The sequence below is a fragment of the Eublepharis macularius genome, chromosome 11 (genome assembly GCF_028583425.1).
Source record: "Eublepharis macularius isolate TG4126 chromosome 11, MPM_Emac_v1.0, whole genome shotgun sequence".
NCBI classification, from domain to species: Eukaryota; Metazoa; Chordata; class Lepidosauria; order Squamata; family Eublepharidae; genus Eublepharis; species Eublepharis macularius.
Window position 1 is genome coordinate 66,394,198 of NC_072800.1, and position 17,395 is coordinate 66,411,592.

The 17,395-nt window shown below is 43.5% G+C and overlaps 1 protein-coding gene across 1 annotated transcript in view; it reads left to right on the forward strand.

Moving 5' to 3' along the window:
• LOC129337503 (macrophage mannose receptor 1-like) overlaps positions 1-13,026 on the forward strand; it is a 74,325-nt gene extending 61,299 nt beyond the window's left edge. Inside the window, exons 26-30 of the mRNA XM_054991247.1 lie at positions 208-357; positions 2,001-2,117; positions 4,786-4,953; positions 5,670-5,714; positions 11,593-13,026. Of these exons, the coding sequence (XP_054847222.1) occupies positions 208-357; positions 2,001-2,117; positions 4,786-4,953; positions 5,670-5,714; positions 11,593-11,843 (731 nt within the window). The 3' untranslated portion in view covers positions 11,844-13,026. The remainder of the gene's footprint in view (positions 1-207; positions 358-2,000; positions 2,118-4,785; positions 4,954-5,669; positions 5,715-11,592) is intronic.
• Positions 13,027-17,395: the final 4,369 nt, after the last annotated feature.

Genomic DNA, 17,395 nt, shown 5'->3' on the forward strand with positions numbered 1-17,395 from the left:
ACAACTTCAGCATCTTTCTCTTCCTCCAGCTTGTGGCTCTTTTTTCAACAGAAGAACCACTTAAATTGGAGGAAGCCTTCTTAGGCTGGAAGAAGGCTTCAAATGATAGGATACAAGCCAATAGTATGACCTCAGCTGTGGTTGGATGAGTGTCTAGACAGCAACATCAGGTTTGTTAATGCATTCTATGGAACTTCTTTGTTACAGTGAAGGCACCAACAGAACCTCCTCAGCTTCCAGGAAAGTGTCCAGAATCACTGGAGAAATCTTGGATTCCTTTCCGTGGCCACTGTTACCTCTTTGAATCCTCCTCTAGACAGATTTGGGCCAGAGCATCATTTGAATGTTTAAAATTAGGCAAGTAGCACCATTCATTGGATGGAAAATGCATATAAGTTAATATATCATTATATATTGCATTTGTTTATATTATAGCTTTTAGCCCAAAGGGTCTCCATAGTAGGATACAATTAAACCCCATCACAATATACAATACAAGTAATGGTAGCTATTAGCAGACTCAGCTAATGGGAACCTGGTGTGTGGGGTACCCCATGGGTATATTTTATCCCCAGTGCTCTTTAATCTCTATGTGCAACAGCTGGCGGAGATCATCAGGAGCTTTGGAGAGGGCTGCCACCAATATGCTGATGACACTCAGCTTTACACCTGCTTATCCAAGCCTACAGAGGCTGCTGTGAGGGCCTTGAGCCAGTTCCTTGAGTCTGTGGTCAAGTGAAGCTTAATTAAGATAAAATAGAGGTGATGCTGGTTGGGAAGGCAGAATATTTGACTGGTGTTGAGCTACCTGATTTAGATAGCATTAAGCTTTCCACGGGTTTCTTCTGGACCTGGGTAGTCATTACCTTGAGTGGCATAAATGTATTACTCAGAAGGTGGTTTTGAATTTTTGGATTCCCGTGGGGCCACTGTGGAGATAAGAAAGAACAGCATGGTGGGTTGGATCCAGGCTAATGCTCATATAAGTGAGTTCTGACAGCGGAAGTGAACGTTCCTGCCTCTACCCTCCCACTGCAGCCTGCTGATCTCCCCCAAATGCTGCTCTTGGGGAACAGGGGACCCTTAGGAACAGCATGAAAGGTAAATCGGGGATCTGCAGCAAGAAGAGGGAGTTGGTGGAAATTACACCACCCCTTCCTCTAGCGGAAAACTGAGTTTGAATCCAACTCATGACCTGCAGATAATAAAAACGACCTTGTACTCAGTTCCTTTACTCTGTGTGGGCACATGGTCTTTCCATCCTTGTGCACTCACCCGAGCATCCAGGTACTTGAGGTTATATATCTGAGCTTACAGAATTATGCCATTCCTGAACCAGAAAGAAAGAAAAGAAAGAAAGAAAATACTTTGCTTCTATGACTCCTCACTGGTGATAGTTTGTTGAGCAGGCCCTAGAGAATTGAGAATGTTACCAGGCTAAAATTCAGCATCCATATACTCACTGGGACTGGGGTCACAATGAGCACATTTCACTAGATTTCACCCAGTACTTCAGCAGTTTCTTTTTAAATTTAACTATTGCTGAGTGGATAGATGGAATCTTAAGAGAAAGAGAGAGATACGCCTATACAGGTGCTGTTCCTGAGCCCATGAGTTTCATTGAACAATGGAATGGGGATGGTAAAGAATAGAACTGTGATGCAGATAACTGCCTGTGGTCACGGACAAGGAAGAAGAACTGGGCAAGGGAACTATACCTGTTTAATAGTAACTATTTTCGTACAGGGAGTAGCAATTAAAATGTGAAACAAAAACATTCTCAAATGTGTATAACTCTAAGGATAATGCCATAAAATAGAAAACTAAAAATGTAATATAGTGGATGTGAAATCCCATACACATCCCATCCAGACATAATGCTTTAATCAATACATCTCAGTGAAAAGATACTGGAATTTATCCATTCTAAATAAGATAAATGCCTTTGGTTTAACAGGTCGCTTAAGTAATCTTCATTTTTTTTCTCACATATTTTGCAGATTCGTCTCTAGTTTCAATACTTGATGCAGCTGAAGCGTATTTTATATCAGACTATATAGAACAACTTGAAAGTAAAACAGGAACATTTTGGACAGGAATGTTCAGGAATGTGCATGGTATAATTTTTTAAAAAAATATTTCAGTATTTTCTTACACAAGCAACAAATATTTATCTTAAACAGTTTTCTAAATACCAAAGATTTAAACGTAATTGTATGCTCTTGAAGTCTTCACTATGTTAGCACTGTTTCACCCATAATGAAAACAAATATTGTAAGAAGAGGAGGACTGTTACGCCACCCCCTTTCTCAGGTTTCAGAGAGGGACAATCAAAAGTTAGAGAGAGAGTTCAGGGGTCTGTTTATCCTTGGTCTCTACCAGGGCTTTTTTTCTGGGAAAAGAGGTGGTGGAACTCAGTGGGTTGCCCTTGGAGAAAATGGTCACATGGCTGGTGGCCCCGCCCCCTGATCTCCAGACAGAGGGGAGTTGAGATTGCTGAGTGGCATGGAGAGCAATCTAAACTCACCTCTGTCTGGAGATCGGGGGGCGGGGCCACCAGCCATGTAACCATTTTCAAGAGGTTCCAGAACTCCGTTCCACTGCGTTCCTGCTGAAAAAAAGCCCTGGTCTCTATACCAACTCATTTCCTTTGAAGTGCAGATTGTATTCTTAGGGACTTCCTCTGCTTTGCACCACATGTCCCTCTTTTTGTTCTTAACCTTCTCTCCACCCTGGGTGCAGGACACGCCATCCTGCTATCCACTGGCATCTTTAGACTAGATAGCTTGAAAGAGAACTCTCTTCCTTCCTTGCCTAAATGGAGTTCCAACAATAAATGGACTCAGATTTCTTTTCTAAAGCTTAACTAAGGCTGCGAGTGTACGTTTGTTTCAAACTGTGCCATGTGGGTTCACGTACACTTGCATCCCTGCATACTGTACAACTCTGTCAACAAATACGAGGCTAAATACTTGGCTCCAACTGATCAAATAGGAGTTCTGAAATTAAAGGCTGGGGAAAAAAATTGCTCGGGGTGGGGGGAGAGTTTATTGCCCTCCCTTTGTACCATGGTCTGTGCCCCATATGGCTGCTATTTAGGGAGAAACAATGCTGAGGAACTTCAGTTTTGGAACTGCTGGCAACTAAGATTGGCTGTTGGAGAGGAAGGGGACTGGGAACGCTGTCCTTTTGGTAGAGGTTTAGTGAGTGGATATTGTCAACTGAAGCTTTTCATGGCATGGATGCTTGCCACAGATCCAACTGTTATTTAAGATACAGCTAGGGGAACCAGATTAAAAGTTGGCAACCTTACCAGCATCTTATCTAATTTGACTCTCAGCTAGGAATTCATAACATTGGCCAGAAAGGTTTTTTCTATGTATTTCAAAAATATGTATTTCCCCCTCTCAATAAATGATTTGTGAGGTGATTAGAATAAAATATCAAACAGGCTTGTATGTTCTGCCTGCCTTGTCTAGAAATGAGAAATAGTCTGTCAAATGAGTCTGAAAAGACGAAACAACTGAAATTGCTCCAGACATTACAATGCACAAAAGTGGGCTGCAAGTTGTGTCACACCTGATATTGACATGGTTAAAGGGGACCCCCACCTTTATCTTTCACCAGCTTTTCAGCTGGTGAAAGATAAAGGTGGGGGTCCCCTTTAACCACCATAAAAGGTTATGATGGAGTCATGGGGCCTACGTGAACTAAAGCCATGTGGGACTGCAACTGTAGTGGCATTGAATGAGATTGTGTTGTCAAGTTGACTGGATCCAACTCATTCTTTAAGCACAAGTGTGCACCGACCAGAAAAGCCCATGTCTTAGTGGTATGTATCTGAGGAGTGGACATGTTTATTTCAATGTGTTGAGAAGCTGGAGTTTAAATCTGGTTCTCAGTCCACACATAACTCTTGTCTACAGATAAGTACTGCAGATTAGTGCTATAGATTAGAGCTGTATCCATGTTCAGAAACAATCATATATGAAGTGGCCTGGAAATGCTGTTTGTTCCACTGGGACAAACATATAGCCAACCAGTGGGTTGTATCCTGTCACTCTGTTCAGTAATGGAGCCTTCTGCTGTCTCCAGAAGAAGATTTCTTCCAGTAGAGGAGGCTCCTCTTTCAAGAGTAGGGTTGCTGACACTGGATTGGGAAATTCCTGGAGATATGGAGCAGTGCCCGGGGAGGGAATAATTTAAGGGGGAGGAGAGAGCTTGGGGTTGTGATGCCATAGAGTCTGCCCTCCGAAGCTGCAATTTCCTCCAGAAGATCTGAATTTGTTGCCTGGAGTTCATTTGTAATTCTAGGAGAACTCCAGGCCCTGTCTTGAGGTTGATAACTCTACTTGAGAAGGAGACGTTCTTGCACTTGAGAACATTCCATGATCTGCTGAGTGATGTAGTAGGATAAAGCATAGTATGTTTTTCTTGCTAGGATGACTGGTTGTCCTAAGAGGGGGAAACGATGACTTATAGTTTGTCTGCTCTGAATATTGCATTGGTGAAAAACATCTTAAAATATATAATAACAGCGATAATTAAAGGGTCTAAATCCATACACTCAGGGCCAAGCTACAAGTGACGAATGACACTTGAACGGCAAGTGGATTGAGTGGAGGGCAAGTGAACAGGGAGAAATACACTTGCCGTTCAAGTGTCATTCGTCACTTGTAGCTTTGCCCTCAGACAATTAACCATTGAAATGTCTTGCTTACTACAAGCCAGAAATCAGCCCTGCTACAACTCACTCTCTTGGTATGAATTCTGACTTAATATTAGGCAATTGGTTGTGGCTGGACAACAGTGTGGTGGATTTTGTCAACTGGAACATAGGAGAGCCTTCCAGTCAGGCACAGGAGAACTGTGTGGAAATGTATTCCTCATCAGGGACCTGGAATAATGCTTATTGTACATCTTACGCAGGATATATTTGTAAAAAACCAAAAGGTAAGTGATGTGACTAATATTTAACTCTGTGTACTGATTCCTATCTGGAATATCCGTGTTTTATAAGTGAGGTGCCCAAGTGGGCATTCAAAAACCCTCCTCAGCAGAGTCTTTCGAAGTGGGAACAACAGAGTTGCACAAAATAACCAAGTGTAGGAGAGAAATGCATCTTTTCACAGTCTCTTGCTATAGGAGTTGCTGACTTAACAACTGGCTAGAGAGGAATATGTCCAAAACCTGGACTTGGTCCACCACACACTATTTAAAGGATTTTTTTTTTACAATGGGCTACAATGCAAGACTGAAATGAAGACAGAAATCTAACAGAATAAGCAGAAAACATTTATTGAGAAAAAACAGGATACATGCACACGTTCAGGATAATATTCAGGTACTGGTCAACACACAACAATACTGAAGATCAGGGGATATTTGCCTCCAATTCCAGCATTTGCATAGTGTTGATCCATGCTATGCAATGTGGATCTCAAGGAGGAAAGGATTAAAGAGGGGGCAGAAATGAGAAGATGCAGCAAGAAAAATGGAGGGGAGATGCTAGCTATTCTTTTCTGTGCTGGGATGTCTGGGTAGCTTATAGCATTCTGGGATCTGAAGATCCAGGCAGGAACGATCTAATAAGGTATAATATAGAAATATTATCATATACTAAGTTTTTGAACACATTTTAAATAAATATTTGTCTTCCATTTTTGCAGTTATAGAAATTGTGCCTACTACTGTGAAGCTACCAGTAAATAAAGGTAAGATTTTTCTAAGAAACAAATGCCCTCTGTGGCTGTTGCTAGGCAACTACAACAGTATTACTTGTTGACAGGGATTTTTTTCTGGAAAAAGAGGTGGTGGAACTCAGTGGGTTGCCCTCGGAGAAAATGGTCACATGGTCGGTGGCCCCGCCCCCTGATCTCCAGACAGAGGGGAGTTTAGATTGCTCTCCACGCCACTGGAGCGGCATGGAGGGCAATCTAAACTCCCCTCTGTCTGGAGATCAGGGGGCGGGGCCACCAGCCATGTGACCATTTTCAAGAGGTTCCAGAACTCCATTCCACTGCATTCCTGCTGAAAAAAAGCCCTGCCTGTTGAAGCCTTGGCTGTTTTCACACTCTTTAACATTGCACAAAACTCATGGAATGAGGGCGTCTTCATGGCCCAATTTCATAGAATCATAGAGTTGGAAGGGTCCATACAGACCATCTAGTCCAACCCCCTGCCCAGTGCAGGATCAGCCTAAAGCATCTCTGACAAGTATTCATCCAGCCTCTTCTTGAAAACTGCCAGTGATGGGGAGCTCACCACCACCCTAGGCAGCTGATTCTACTTTTGAACTACTCTGACCGTGAAAAAGTTTTTCCTAATATCCAGCCGGTACCTTTGTGCATGTAATTTAAGCCCATTGCTTCGCGTCCTACCCTATGCTGCCTACTGGAACATCTCCTTGCCCTCCTTCAAATGACAGCCTTTCAAATATTTAAAGAGAGCAATCATGTCCCCCCTCAACCTCCTCCAAACTAAACATTCCCAAGGCCCTTAGCCTTTCATTGTAGGGCTCAGTCCGAGTCCAGACCCCTGATCATCCTCGTTACTCTCCTCTGCGCCCTCTCGATTTTGTCCACATCCTTTTTGAAGTGAGGCCTCTAGAACTGCACACAATACTCCAGGTGTGGCCTGACCAAGGCAGTATAGAGAGGGGCTATGACCTCCAGCGATTTCGACGCAATGGCCCCTTTGATACAACCCAAGATTGAATTAGCCTTTTTTGCCACCGCATCACACTGAGTGCTCATATTTAGTTTACAGTCCACTCTTACCCCAAGATCCCTTTCACATATACTACTGCCCAGAAGTGTATCCCCCATCCAGTATTTGTGCTTCCCATTTTTGTGGCCCAGATGTAATACTGTGCACTTGTCTTTGTTGAATTGCATCCTATTCACAGCTGCCCACTTCTCCAGAGTATTCAGGTCTTGTTGAATTTTAATTCTATCTTCTTGGGTGTTTGCTACTGCTCCCAATTTGGTATCATCAGCAAATTTAATGAGCAGCCCTTCCACTCCTTCATCCAGATCATTGATAAAAATATTGAAAAGTACTGGGCCCAAAGCCGAGCCCTGCGGCACCCCACTGGACACCTCCCTCCAATCTGATGAAATACCGTTGACCACCACTCTTTGAGTGTGGTCCTCTAACCAGTTCCCTATCCACCGAACTGCCCTATAGTCCACTCCACAGTCTTCCAGTTTGCCCATCAAAATGTCATGGGGGACCTTATCAAAAGCTTTACTGAAATCCAGATAAATCACGTCAACAGAGTTCCCCCGATCCAGTAAGCTGGTCACTCTATCAAAGAAGGAAAGCAGGTTGGTCTGGCAAGATCTGTTAGGAACAAAACCATGCTGACTTCCCTGGATCACTGAGCGGTCCATCAGATGCTTACAGATTGATCCCTTTAAAATCTGTTCTAATATCCTCCCAGCAACAGAAGTCAGACTGACCGGCCTGTAGTTTCCCGGGTCATCCTTCTTCCCTTTCTTAAAGATTGTGATAACATTTGCTCTTCTCCAATCTTGTGGCACATCCCCAGTCCTCCAGGAGGCCTTGAAGATGATGGACAGGGCTTCTGCAATTTCTCTAGAAAGTTCTTTCAGCACTCTTGGGTGCACCCCATCTGGCCCAGAGGATTTGTATTCATCCAATGCAGCCAGATGCCTCTCCACAACCTCTCTGTCAATGTCAATTAGCCACTCAGGTGTCCTGCCACATTTTCTACTATCTCTAGATGTGCCTGAGTTCTTCAGGGAGAAAACAGAGACAAAAAAGTCATTAAGCCTGTCTGCTTTTTCTCTGTCTTGCATCAGAGTTTCTCCATCTACTCCCAACAGCGGTCCAATTGCCTCTTTTACCTTGCGTTTGCTTCTCACATATCTGTAGAAGTTTTTCTTATTGTAGCGAGCCCTCTTGGACAGACCCAGCTCGTACTGAGCTTTGGCCTCTCTGATGGCTGATCTGCAGTGCCTAATAACCCTCAAATACTCCTCTTTAGAGGCCTGTCCTTCTCTCCATTTCCTGAACATTTCCTTTTTCTCTCTTAGCTTATTCTGGAGCTCTCTGTACATCCACATCGGTTTCTTGGAGCCCTTACCATGTTTCCATCTTGCTGGGATAGTGAGGGCTTGAGCTTGCAAAAGCTCGTGTTTGAGAAGGGCCCACCCTTCACTCGCTCCTTTCCCTTCAAGCACACTCCCCCACAGAATGACTCTCATCAAGCCTCTGAGTTCATCGAAGTTGGCCCTACGAAAATCTAACTTACGAGTCTGGCTACAAACTTCCTTGGCTCCCCACAGCAACTGGAATTCAAGGAGGACATGGTCACTTCCCCCTAAGGTCCCCACCACCATCATCTCAACTACCAATTCTTCCCTGTTGGTTAATATCAAGTCTAGTATGGCCGAGCCCCTTGTAGCTTCCTCCACCTTTTGAAAAAGGAAGTTATCGGCCAGGCAGGCCAGGCGTGATTAATGACGCTTTGCTGAGCCTGTCTCCCAGCACATGTCAGGGAAGTTGAAGTCACCCATAATTGCAAGGTTCTGATGTCTGGATACTCTACCAATCTGTTCAAAGAGGGCAGCATCCGTTTCTTCTCGCTGGTCAGGTGGTCTGTAGCAGACTCCAGCAATAATACCCTTTGTCCTTCCTCCCCTTATTTCTACCCATATGCTTTCCACCGGGCTGTCTGCCCCATTCTCCATAACTTCTTGACAATCAAGCCCTCTCCTCACATACAACGCCACTCCACCTCCTCTTCTACCCTTCCGGTTTTTCTTTAACAACTCATACCCATCCACTAGCACATTCCAGTCATGGGAATCATCCCACCAAGTCTCAGTAATTCCTACTATATCATAGCCCTCTGTTTGCAATAGAAGCTCAAGCTCTTCTTTCTTATTGCCCATACTTTGGGCATTGATATATAGACACTTGTAGCCTTGTACCTTTGTTTGACCTTTCCTACCCAGGTGGGTCCCCACTGTTTTCACTTTGTCATTGAGATCACCATGTCGATCGTCCCCTTCCCCTTGCTGCATCAGTTTAAAGCTCTCCTGATGAAGTTCTCCAGGTGTTTTCCAAACGTTTTCTTCCCTGCCCTTGAAAGGTGAAGCCCATCATGTGCTAGAAGGCCTTCTCTAAGAAAACCTATCCCATGGTTCCAGAACCCAAAGCGCTCCTGCCGGCACCACCAACTCAGCCAACAATTCACCTCAAGTATGGTCCGCTCCCTGCATGTTCCTCTTCCTGTGACTGGAAGGACAGAAGAGAATACCACCTGAGCTCCCAATGTCTTCAACTGCCTTCCAAGAGCTTCATAATCCTCTTTCATTCTTGCAACAGTATTCGCAGCCGTGTTGTTCGTTCCCACATGAATCAGCACAAACGGGTACTTATCAGCAGGCTTGATGAGTTTCGGCAGCCGGTCGGTAATATCCTGAATTCTGGCCCCCGGCAAGCAACACATCTCTCGGAATAGGGGATCTGGCCCAGAGACATGGCGTTCCATACCCCTGAGCAAAGAGTCCCCGACAACTACCACCTTCCGTTTTTTTCCACTTCCACGTGGCCTCATGTCTTCTGCACACCCTCTTCCAGCACTTTGCGGTTCTCCTTCCACTCTCATCTCCGTCACCATCTCTAGCACTTCAAAACGATTCTTGAGCTCAAGTGGACCAGAGCATCTTCTTCGTTTCTGACATCACCCCATCATGATTCTGTTTTTGTGGCGCAATGACATCAGAAATTGTGCCATGAAGACACCCTCGTTCTGTGAGTTTTGCGCGATGTTAAAGAGTGTGAAAATGACCCATGTCTTCTGTCACTAGAAAGCAGGGGGAGGGGCAGGGCCAGAAGCAACCACTGGATAACTTGCTACCAGCTGACTTGCATGACTCGTTCAGGCCTGATTGTTTGTTGTTGCTCACCTCACCTCACAAAAGCCAGTGTGGTGTAGCAGTCAGAGTTTTCGGCTCGAATCTGGGAGATCCATGTTCAAATCTCCACTCTGTCCATGGAAACTTGCTGGTTCACCTTGGTCCAGTCATACACATTCAGCCTAAATTTCATTGAGTAGGGTTGCCAAATCTCCAGATCTAAAAGCCGCAGAGATCAATTCCCCTGGAGACAATGGCTGCTTTGGAGGGTGGAGATTATGGTAAGAAGGAAAGAAGGACACATAGGGGGGTTGCCAGGAGGAGGGAAAGATGAAATAGCAAAGGGAGGAATTTCTGGAGAAAATAAGGGCCCTTGCAGGTCTCTAGTATTTGGGCAAAAGTCTATGGTTGAACCACAGAGTTTTGCCCAAATACCTGAGCATCCCTGGCAACACATTGACACCAGTGCATTACCAGGGATGTGATGACATTGCCTGTGAGTCCCCCTTGCAACCAGTAAGTCCCCAACCCCTGCCAGTTCCAGGGTGGACCTGGCAACTCTAGACCAGCAGCACCTTAGTTGTGTTTGGACTAAACTTCAGTTTATTGGCCCTCCCCCATCCTATTACTGTCTGCTGGCACCTGTTCAGGACTTTCACAGACCCATCTGACCCAGCTGTTAAGGTGAAGTAGAGCTGAGCATCATCTGCATATTGGTGGCACCTTATTCCAAATCCTTTGATAATCTCTTGCAGCAGTTTCGTGTAGATGTTAAACAGCATGGGAGACCAGATGGAAGTGTATTGGTCCCTAAGAATGAAATGTACCTCAAGAGGGTTCTATGATATGTTATTCATTGGTTTATTTAAAACATTTATATATCCCAACCTCTTATCGTACTAGGGATACCAGCTGGCAACCCCTGGGAGCTTTTAGGGGCAGGACAGGTTGATGTTGCAGCACACAATGGGGCAATATCAGTTCTGGTTATGTGTTGCAACAACACTCTAAGAATACAGTAAAAACCATAAAGATTTGGGAAATTCCTAGAGCATTAATACTGTATTGTGAGTGACATCACATCCCAGTACCTAACTGTGACATCATGGCTTTGCCACAAAGCCAACCTTTTCTCTTGATTTTGCTCCCACTGCTCCACCAAGCAGCACTGGGAGCCTGGAGCCTGGAGCTTGGGGGTAGGAAGTCTTCCTATATAGTAGGTGAGCAGACCCAGGCTACCGGATGCTGCTACTGAGCATCTGAGTACGTATAGACCCACAGTGACCTGGGTGTGAGTAATTACCACCATTGTTGCAAGAATGCAGAGCCCAGAGGCAGTGGAGGTGATGACTGCCTGTCCTCGCTCCCTCAGCCCTTGGGGTCAGGAGTGAGGCATGCTGGGGTGAGGGGGCAGCAGTCCACATGAGTAGGCTTGGGTGGCAAGTGCCACCTCTAATATTATGGGCAGTGGTGCTTGATTTGTTTGGAGCCCCTCCCCTGTTCTGGCACCCTAGGCTATTTCCTAGGTCTGCCTGGTTAGTAGGCTGCCCCTCATAAATAACAACAACAATAACATTCAATTTATATAGAGCGGTAGTTCTTGAAAGCTTATGCTACAATAAAGTTGGTTAGTCTTAAAGGTGCTACTGGACTCTTTACTATTAAGTTTGTACTGTTATAACTACTGTACATTGATTTACAGAACCAAGAAAGACGGAAGAGATTCCTAAACCATCTAACAGCAAAGCCACTGTGGTGGTTATAGTGGTGATCCTCATCCTATCAGGAGCTGCTCTTGCAGTTTACTACTTCTATAAGAAGAGAAGCCACAGAGTGCCACCAGATGACAACTTTGAGAACTCTCTCTATTTCAATAGTGATGCAGCTCCTGGAACCAGTGATACCAAAGACCTTGTGTTGAACATGGAGGACAATGAACATGCTGCCATTTAGTTAGATGAAATATAAACTGTGCCCCGTTTTAATAAACAGATTGAATTCTGGATGTGCTGTGCCAAAAATTAGTTTTTCTGATACAAAATAGTTATATCGACCCCTTTTCTTTCAATGTCTCCTGGTACACTAACAGCAGTAACCGCATTTGAATTGGGGCTTAAAGAGGTTGGTGTAAGAAGCAGGGCTTGAGAAGGGAGGCTTAGAGGAAAAGGTGGAACAGATTAATGGAGTAGAGCAGAAATGCTATACATTGCCTGATTTTGCAGAGCAAACATTCAAAACAACAAGGGAAATTTCTGGGAGGGAGATGTTTCTGTCCTTGGAGTATCAACACTGGAAGAGTAATCTTGGGAATAGGACTGAACCAACTTTGCCCATTTTGGAGAACCAGTCTCATAGCTTTTTACCTGTGCATTTACTATTGAAGCCAAATGTTATTACTAGTCACAAGAAGTTTGGATCAGCTCTGCTATTGGGCCAGCTTCTAGGATACAGTCTCTCATCGAGGAATTTGAAGTTGCTTTGCCATTGGAGAACTATTAGGATCTGTGCTCTCATTGGGAAAAATACATGGCTCCCGGGTGTTATTGAAAGATATTCAATTTTCTTTGTGGGAGAGGTATCTAGGGATGTGTCTAGATGATGTAATGGGAGAGGGTCATAGGTCTGACAGAGATGATTGAATTATTTATGGGGCATATATGACCAATACCTAGCAACTCTTGGTCAGGAGACAGGTTGATGTTCCTGACCATGCATTTGATCAGGCATTGTAAGGGAGATTCTTAAGACATCTGAGATGGCAGGTTATTGTCCTGTAAACTGTAGTCATTAATCACAGCCATAAAGCTGACGAGTCTCAGTGGCACAGAGTAGATTAGGGTAAGTCAGAGGTTCCATGGAACTAGACAGTCTTTTCTTGCCACAACCTTAATCATGCATGACTTGATCTTAATTCCTTGGCCTTAATATCAAAATATGATCCTTTCCTGCAGCACAGACGTGGAGTCTGAGTCAAGGGGTCTGAAAAACAGGTCTTGATTGTAGGGTGATGTGGAGTGACACGGTAAGAGTGCCATAAGAGTGCAAGAGTGCAGGCTTCAAATATTGGTAATGTATTTGCAATGACAAACACTGGGGTCCAGTGTAATTTGTAGCTCAAATAAATATCTTTACATTGCTGAGGTTATTTTGTTTGTTTTACATCAGAATTCATAACTAGTCTTTCATCTTTTGCTTTTATATATAATCTCCATTTCCTCTTTCTTGGTTACACAACCATCAAATTACTTCATGTTACAAAGCTGATGGAATACAGTCTACAGACAAGAATACAAGGACGTTGTTGTCCCACTAGGAGAAGTTGTTTTAAAAACTAGATTGGTGCTTTAATTTTATTATGAGTAAACTAGACATATTTCAATTATTTTTAATGTTGTTATTCTGAAATTATTTACAAATGTGGAAAGTTTATCAACCCTTAAAAAGCCCTCTAGTTATAGCAGATTGAAGTTGATGAACATTGCAAAGACGGAATGAAATTGATTTTCTTTTGTCTTTTCACTTCTACCCTGTTGGCATTTTTGACTTACCAAATTATATGTATGTTTTGATCCTGGTGTGGTTATTTTGTTATCTGGGGACTTATTTTGCCCCAGTAAGCTGTGCTGAACTAGAGAAGAATCATAGACTTGGCAGCACAATTGAAATTCATTAAACAGTTAATTAACCAATTAAAGTTTATTGAGTCACAGTGACAAAATAGACCACAAAATAAACTAAAATGTATTAATTTATTTAGATGTCTATGTCATACTTTTCTTCCCACGGAGACCCAAAGCCAGTCTTCTATTATATCCTCAGAAAAAAACAACTCTGTGAGGCGGGTTAGACTGAGAGATTGACTAGTCTCCACAGTCACCCAGGAAACTTTCATGATAGACTATGGATTCTAGTCCAGCACTGTATCCTAGTCCCATACTGTGACCACTGCACCACAAACCCCCCCAGAAAAACACCCAGAAGAATAAAAGAAATAATTCCCAAGACTTGCATCTTTATTTTGTTACTCCTTGTGACCATATTGTTTCCTGATTGAAAAACTCAACCACCCTTCAGTAGCCATTGTAGGATAAATACTATATAAATTGCAATCAGCCTTCATGAGAAAACAGATCCTTGTAATGTCTTACATCTGTTCATTGTTGGAAGCCAAATTAATAAAAAACTAAAGCGCTCAGATTCCCTATTTATTTACAATTCGCTGTTTACAACTGTTCTGTGGAGTAGGACAGTATTTTTGTTACGAATGGAAGTGATAACTAGTGATATATCTAAGGCTACCCAATAAGTTTATAGCTGAACTCTCTGGCCATGAGGACAAATATTCCATAGATTTCTTTCTGAAAGATTAAACAATGTATCTACCAGCAACTTCGTGTATTCAAAGCCCCATTATATGATTGATGAAAGAGAAAAAACAACCATTTTTTAGGAAGTGGATGTACATCCTGTGGATGTCATCTCTGTCTCTCAGTCTCTCTCTCTTTTGAACTGTTGGAGAGATTCTGCTTCCGCAGGGAGTCCTCCTGATTGACTTCCGTGTGCAGCAGGGCTTTCTCAGGGCCAAGCTACACATGACGAATGACACTTGAACAGCAAGTGTATTTCTCCCTGTTCACTTGCCCTCCACTCAATCCACTTGCCGTTCAAGTGTCATTCATCATGTGTAGCTTGGCCCTCAGTAGCTGCTCCAGATCTCTGGGATGCCCTCTGATATGATGGAAATACCTTTGGCCCATTCGCTACAAGCATTCCAAAGGGGATTGATATGTCCATTGGTCTTTTATTTTGGTTTTGTACCCTGCCATTCTTACTATTATCTTTATTCTTTTATTTTTAATCTTATGGCGGTGTATTGGTTTTATTGTTTAATGACGTTTTCATTGTTTAGTCTGTTTTCTGCTTTGAAAAGTTGCTTAAAACAATACATTTTATAGACTTTATTGGCTACTTTCAAGACGCTCCCTATAGCATTTGTATCTCCTTCTGAATTGTCTACATGGATAACAACACATTTTGCAAGAAAGAAGCCACTTGAATGATCTTGAGTATTTCAAAACCTTGAGGAGACTTTTCATAACGTCACTAATACTTTCAGTTCTTGTATTTTTGTAACTCTTTTTCCTGTGAGATTCACAGAGTCCAGATGTCACTTTCTAAGAAGATTTTTTAAAAAAGCTAAACTGCTGCCCAGAACCTCATCTTTGAGGAAAGTTCCCCTATTGCTCCTCATGGCCTTTTGTAAAGTGGTCATAAAAGTCTTTTAAGTTTCACAAATATCTGGTTATTAATCTCTTATTGGGGAGCAAGATTCAAGCCCAGTAGCACCTGGAATACTTGGAAAGCACGTATTTTTCCTGTTTCCTGGGATTCTTTCCTAGGAGATTGGAGAGGATTTTCTCCAATCCTCTCCAAATCTGCTTCTATGCAAAATTTTAGGGAAAGATCATCACAAAGCCCAGGTGACTGCTGTACAGGTGGGAAAGTTTGGATTTTTGTAGTCCCATTCTCATAGCTCCCCGATACTTTCTAATTTTGTTTTAATTAGCAACTGGATATCATTACAACATTATAATGTTATAACTATCTTTTTTTTTAATTTTTTTTTTATAATTTTTTTTTATTTTTCATAACTACAAAACACTACACAGCACTACACAAGACTATCACAAGGAAAGGGGAGAGGGAAGGGACAAAGGGGGATGGAAAAGGAAAAAAGGGGGGGGAAATGAACTACAAACACTAAACACTACACTTCAATGTTTTCCCTTCATACTGTCATAATACAAAAATAGCTCCATAGGATAATGATGGAGTGGTTAATCATACAGAGAATAGGCATTTCAAATTCTGATTAAACTTTCCTCCCCCTTCTAGGTCCCGGACGCAATTCTCTCTGTGCAACCGCTGTTGCGGTGCTCTCCTCCTCCTCCCCCCCCTCCGGCTTCTCCTTTTCTTCGTTCTCGGTGCAGCAGAGTTCCGGGTTTTTATTCTCAAAATCCTTTAGTTGATCTTCTGATAGTATCTTATAGGCCTGATCTTTATATCTAAACCATATTCCTTCCGGGAATAACCATTTGTACTTTATTCCATGGTCCCTCAGAAGAGCTGCAAACTTTTTATACTTAAAACGCCTTTTCCGGACTAGAAATGGAACGTCCTTCAAAATCTTGACTTTCAAACCCAAAAAGTCCAAATCCGCATTATATGAGTTATATAGGATGGTGTCCCGAATCTTTTTAAATGAAAAGTCAATAATGATCTCACGAGGCAACTGTCGCTTTGTTGCATATTTTGAAGAAGCCCGATGGACCTCCAAAATGGCGCTTTTAACCTCTTCTTTAGTCGTCCTCGCGGGTATCGCCAATAGTTCCGAGACCACCTCCCACAGATCCTCATTTTCCTCCTCTTTCACGTTTTGGAGACGCAAAATTGTCTGCGTTCGTTCCATCTGTAGCCCGATCAGCTGGTTCTCAACCAACTTCAGCTCCTTTTTTGTAGCCTTCACAAGTGACGCACTTTCCAGAGCAGACTTCTCTGCCCCCCCCCGCTGCTTCCTTGATGGTTTTTACTTCGCTTTCAATTAAGCCCACCCTTTGATCAGTTTCGTTCAGCTTGTCAACAAAGGGTTTTATGGCTTCCACCACCGCCCTGCGCACCAACTCTTCGAGCGACTCTCCCTTCAAAGTAGCCGAGATTGACTTACCGAGAGCGGGACTTTGCTTCTTTGCTGCCATTTTGGGGGGGGGCACCAACAAAATTCTGGAACTCAGCGAAGGGGAAGAACGAGTCTTCTTCAGATCAACCTCTCCTTCACGAACGCTTGTAGAACAGAAGGGATTCGCTTGTTTACGGGCTTCCGCCTGTTTCTTTTATTTGCCGTTTCTCATTGCCCGGCGGCACTCGAGGCGCCGCGCACGTCTGCCGGCCTCCATAGGGACAAACGGGCAATTCCCCCCCCCCCCGCATTGATTTCGGGGAGTTCTTCCCGCAGCGTCCCGGACCCTGGCTCCCTCCCTGGGAGTCCTGGGGGCTAATCCTTGCGGATCAGCCGCCCGGTCAGGGTGCCCGGTCGTTTCCTCCCGGACCAGCCGAGAGGAGCGTCCGGCATGGCTGAGAAAACGAAACCGGTTTTCAATGTTATAACTATCTGAATATCAGGTTCTTTCCCCAATTTTCATTTTTAAAAGTAAGTCTCTACCCCTTTTGTTGTGGGAAGGCATGTCTTTGCGATGAAAGGGGCTAGAGACTTGCACGGAGTTCAGAGAACCTGATACATGGATTGTTATAAGATTATAATGAAATAACAATATTCAATTGCCAAGTTTACAAATAGAAAAGCCCTGGTTGTGTGTGTTTGGGTGAATGACCACTGCTTGAATGACTGTGCAGAGAAGCTACAGGGAAATGTGCCATCTGGAATTTCTGTGGCTGCTGCACTGTATTGGCAGTTGCTGCAACAGTGGGGATACTACACAAACTTGATT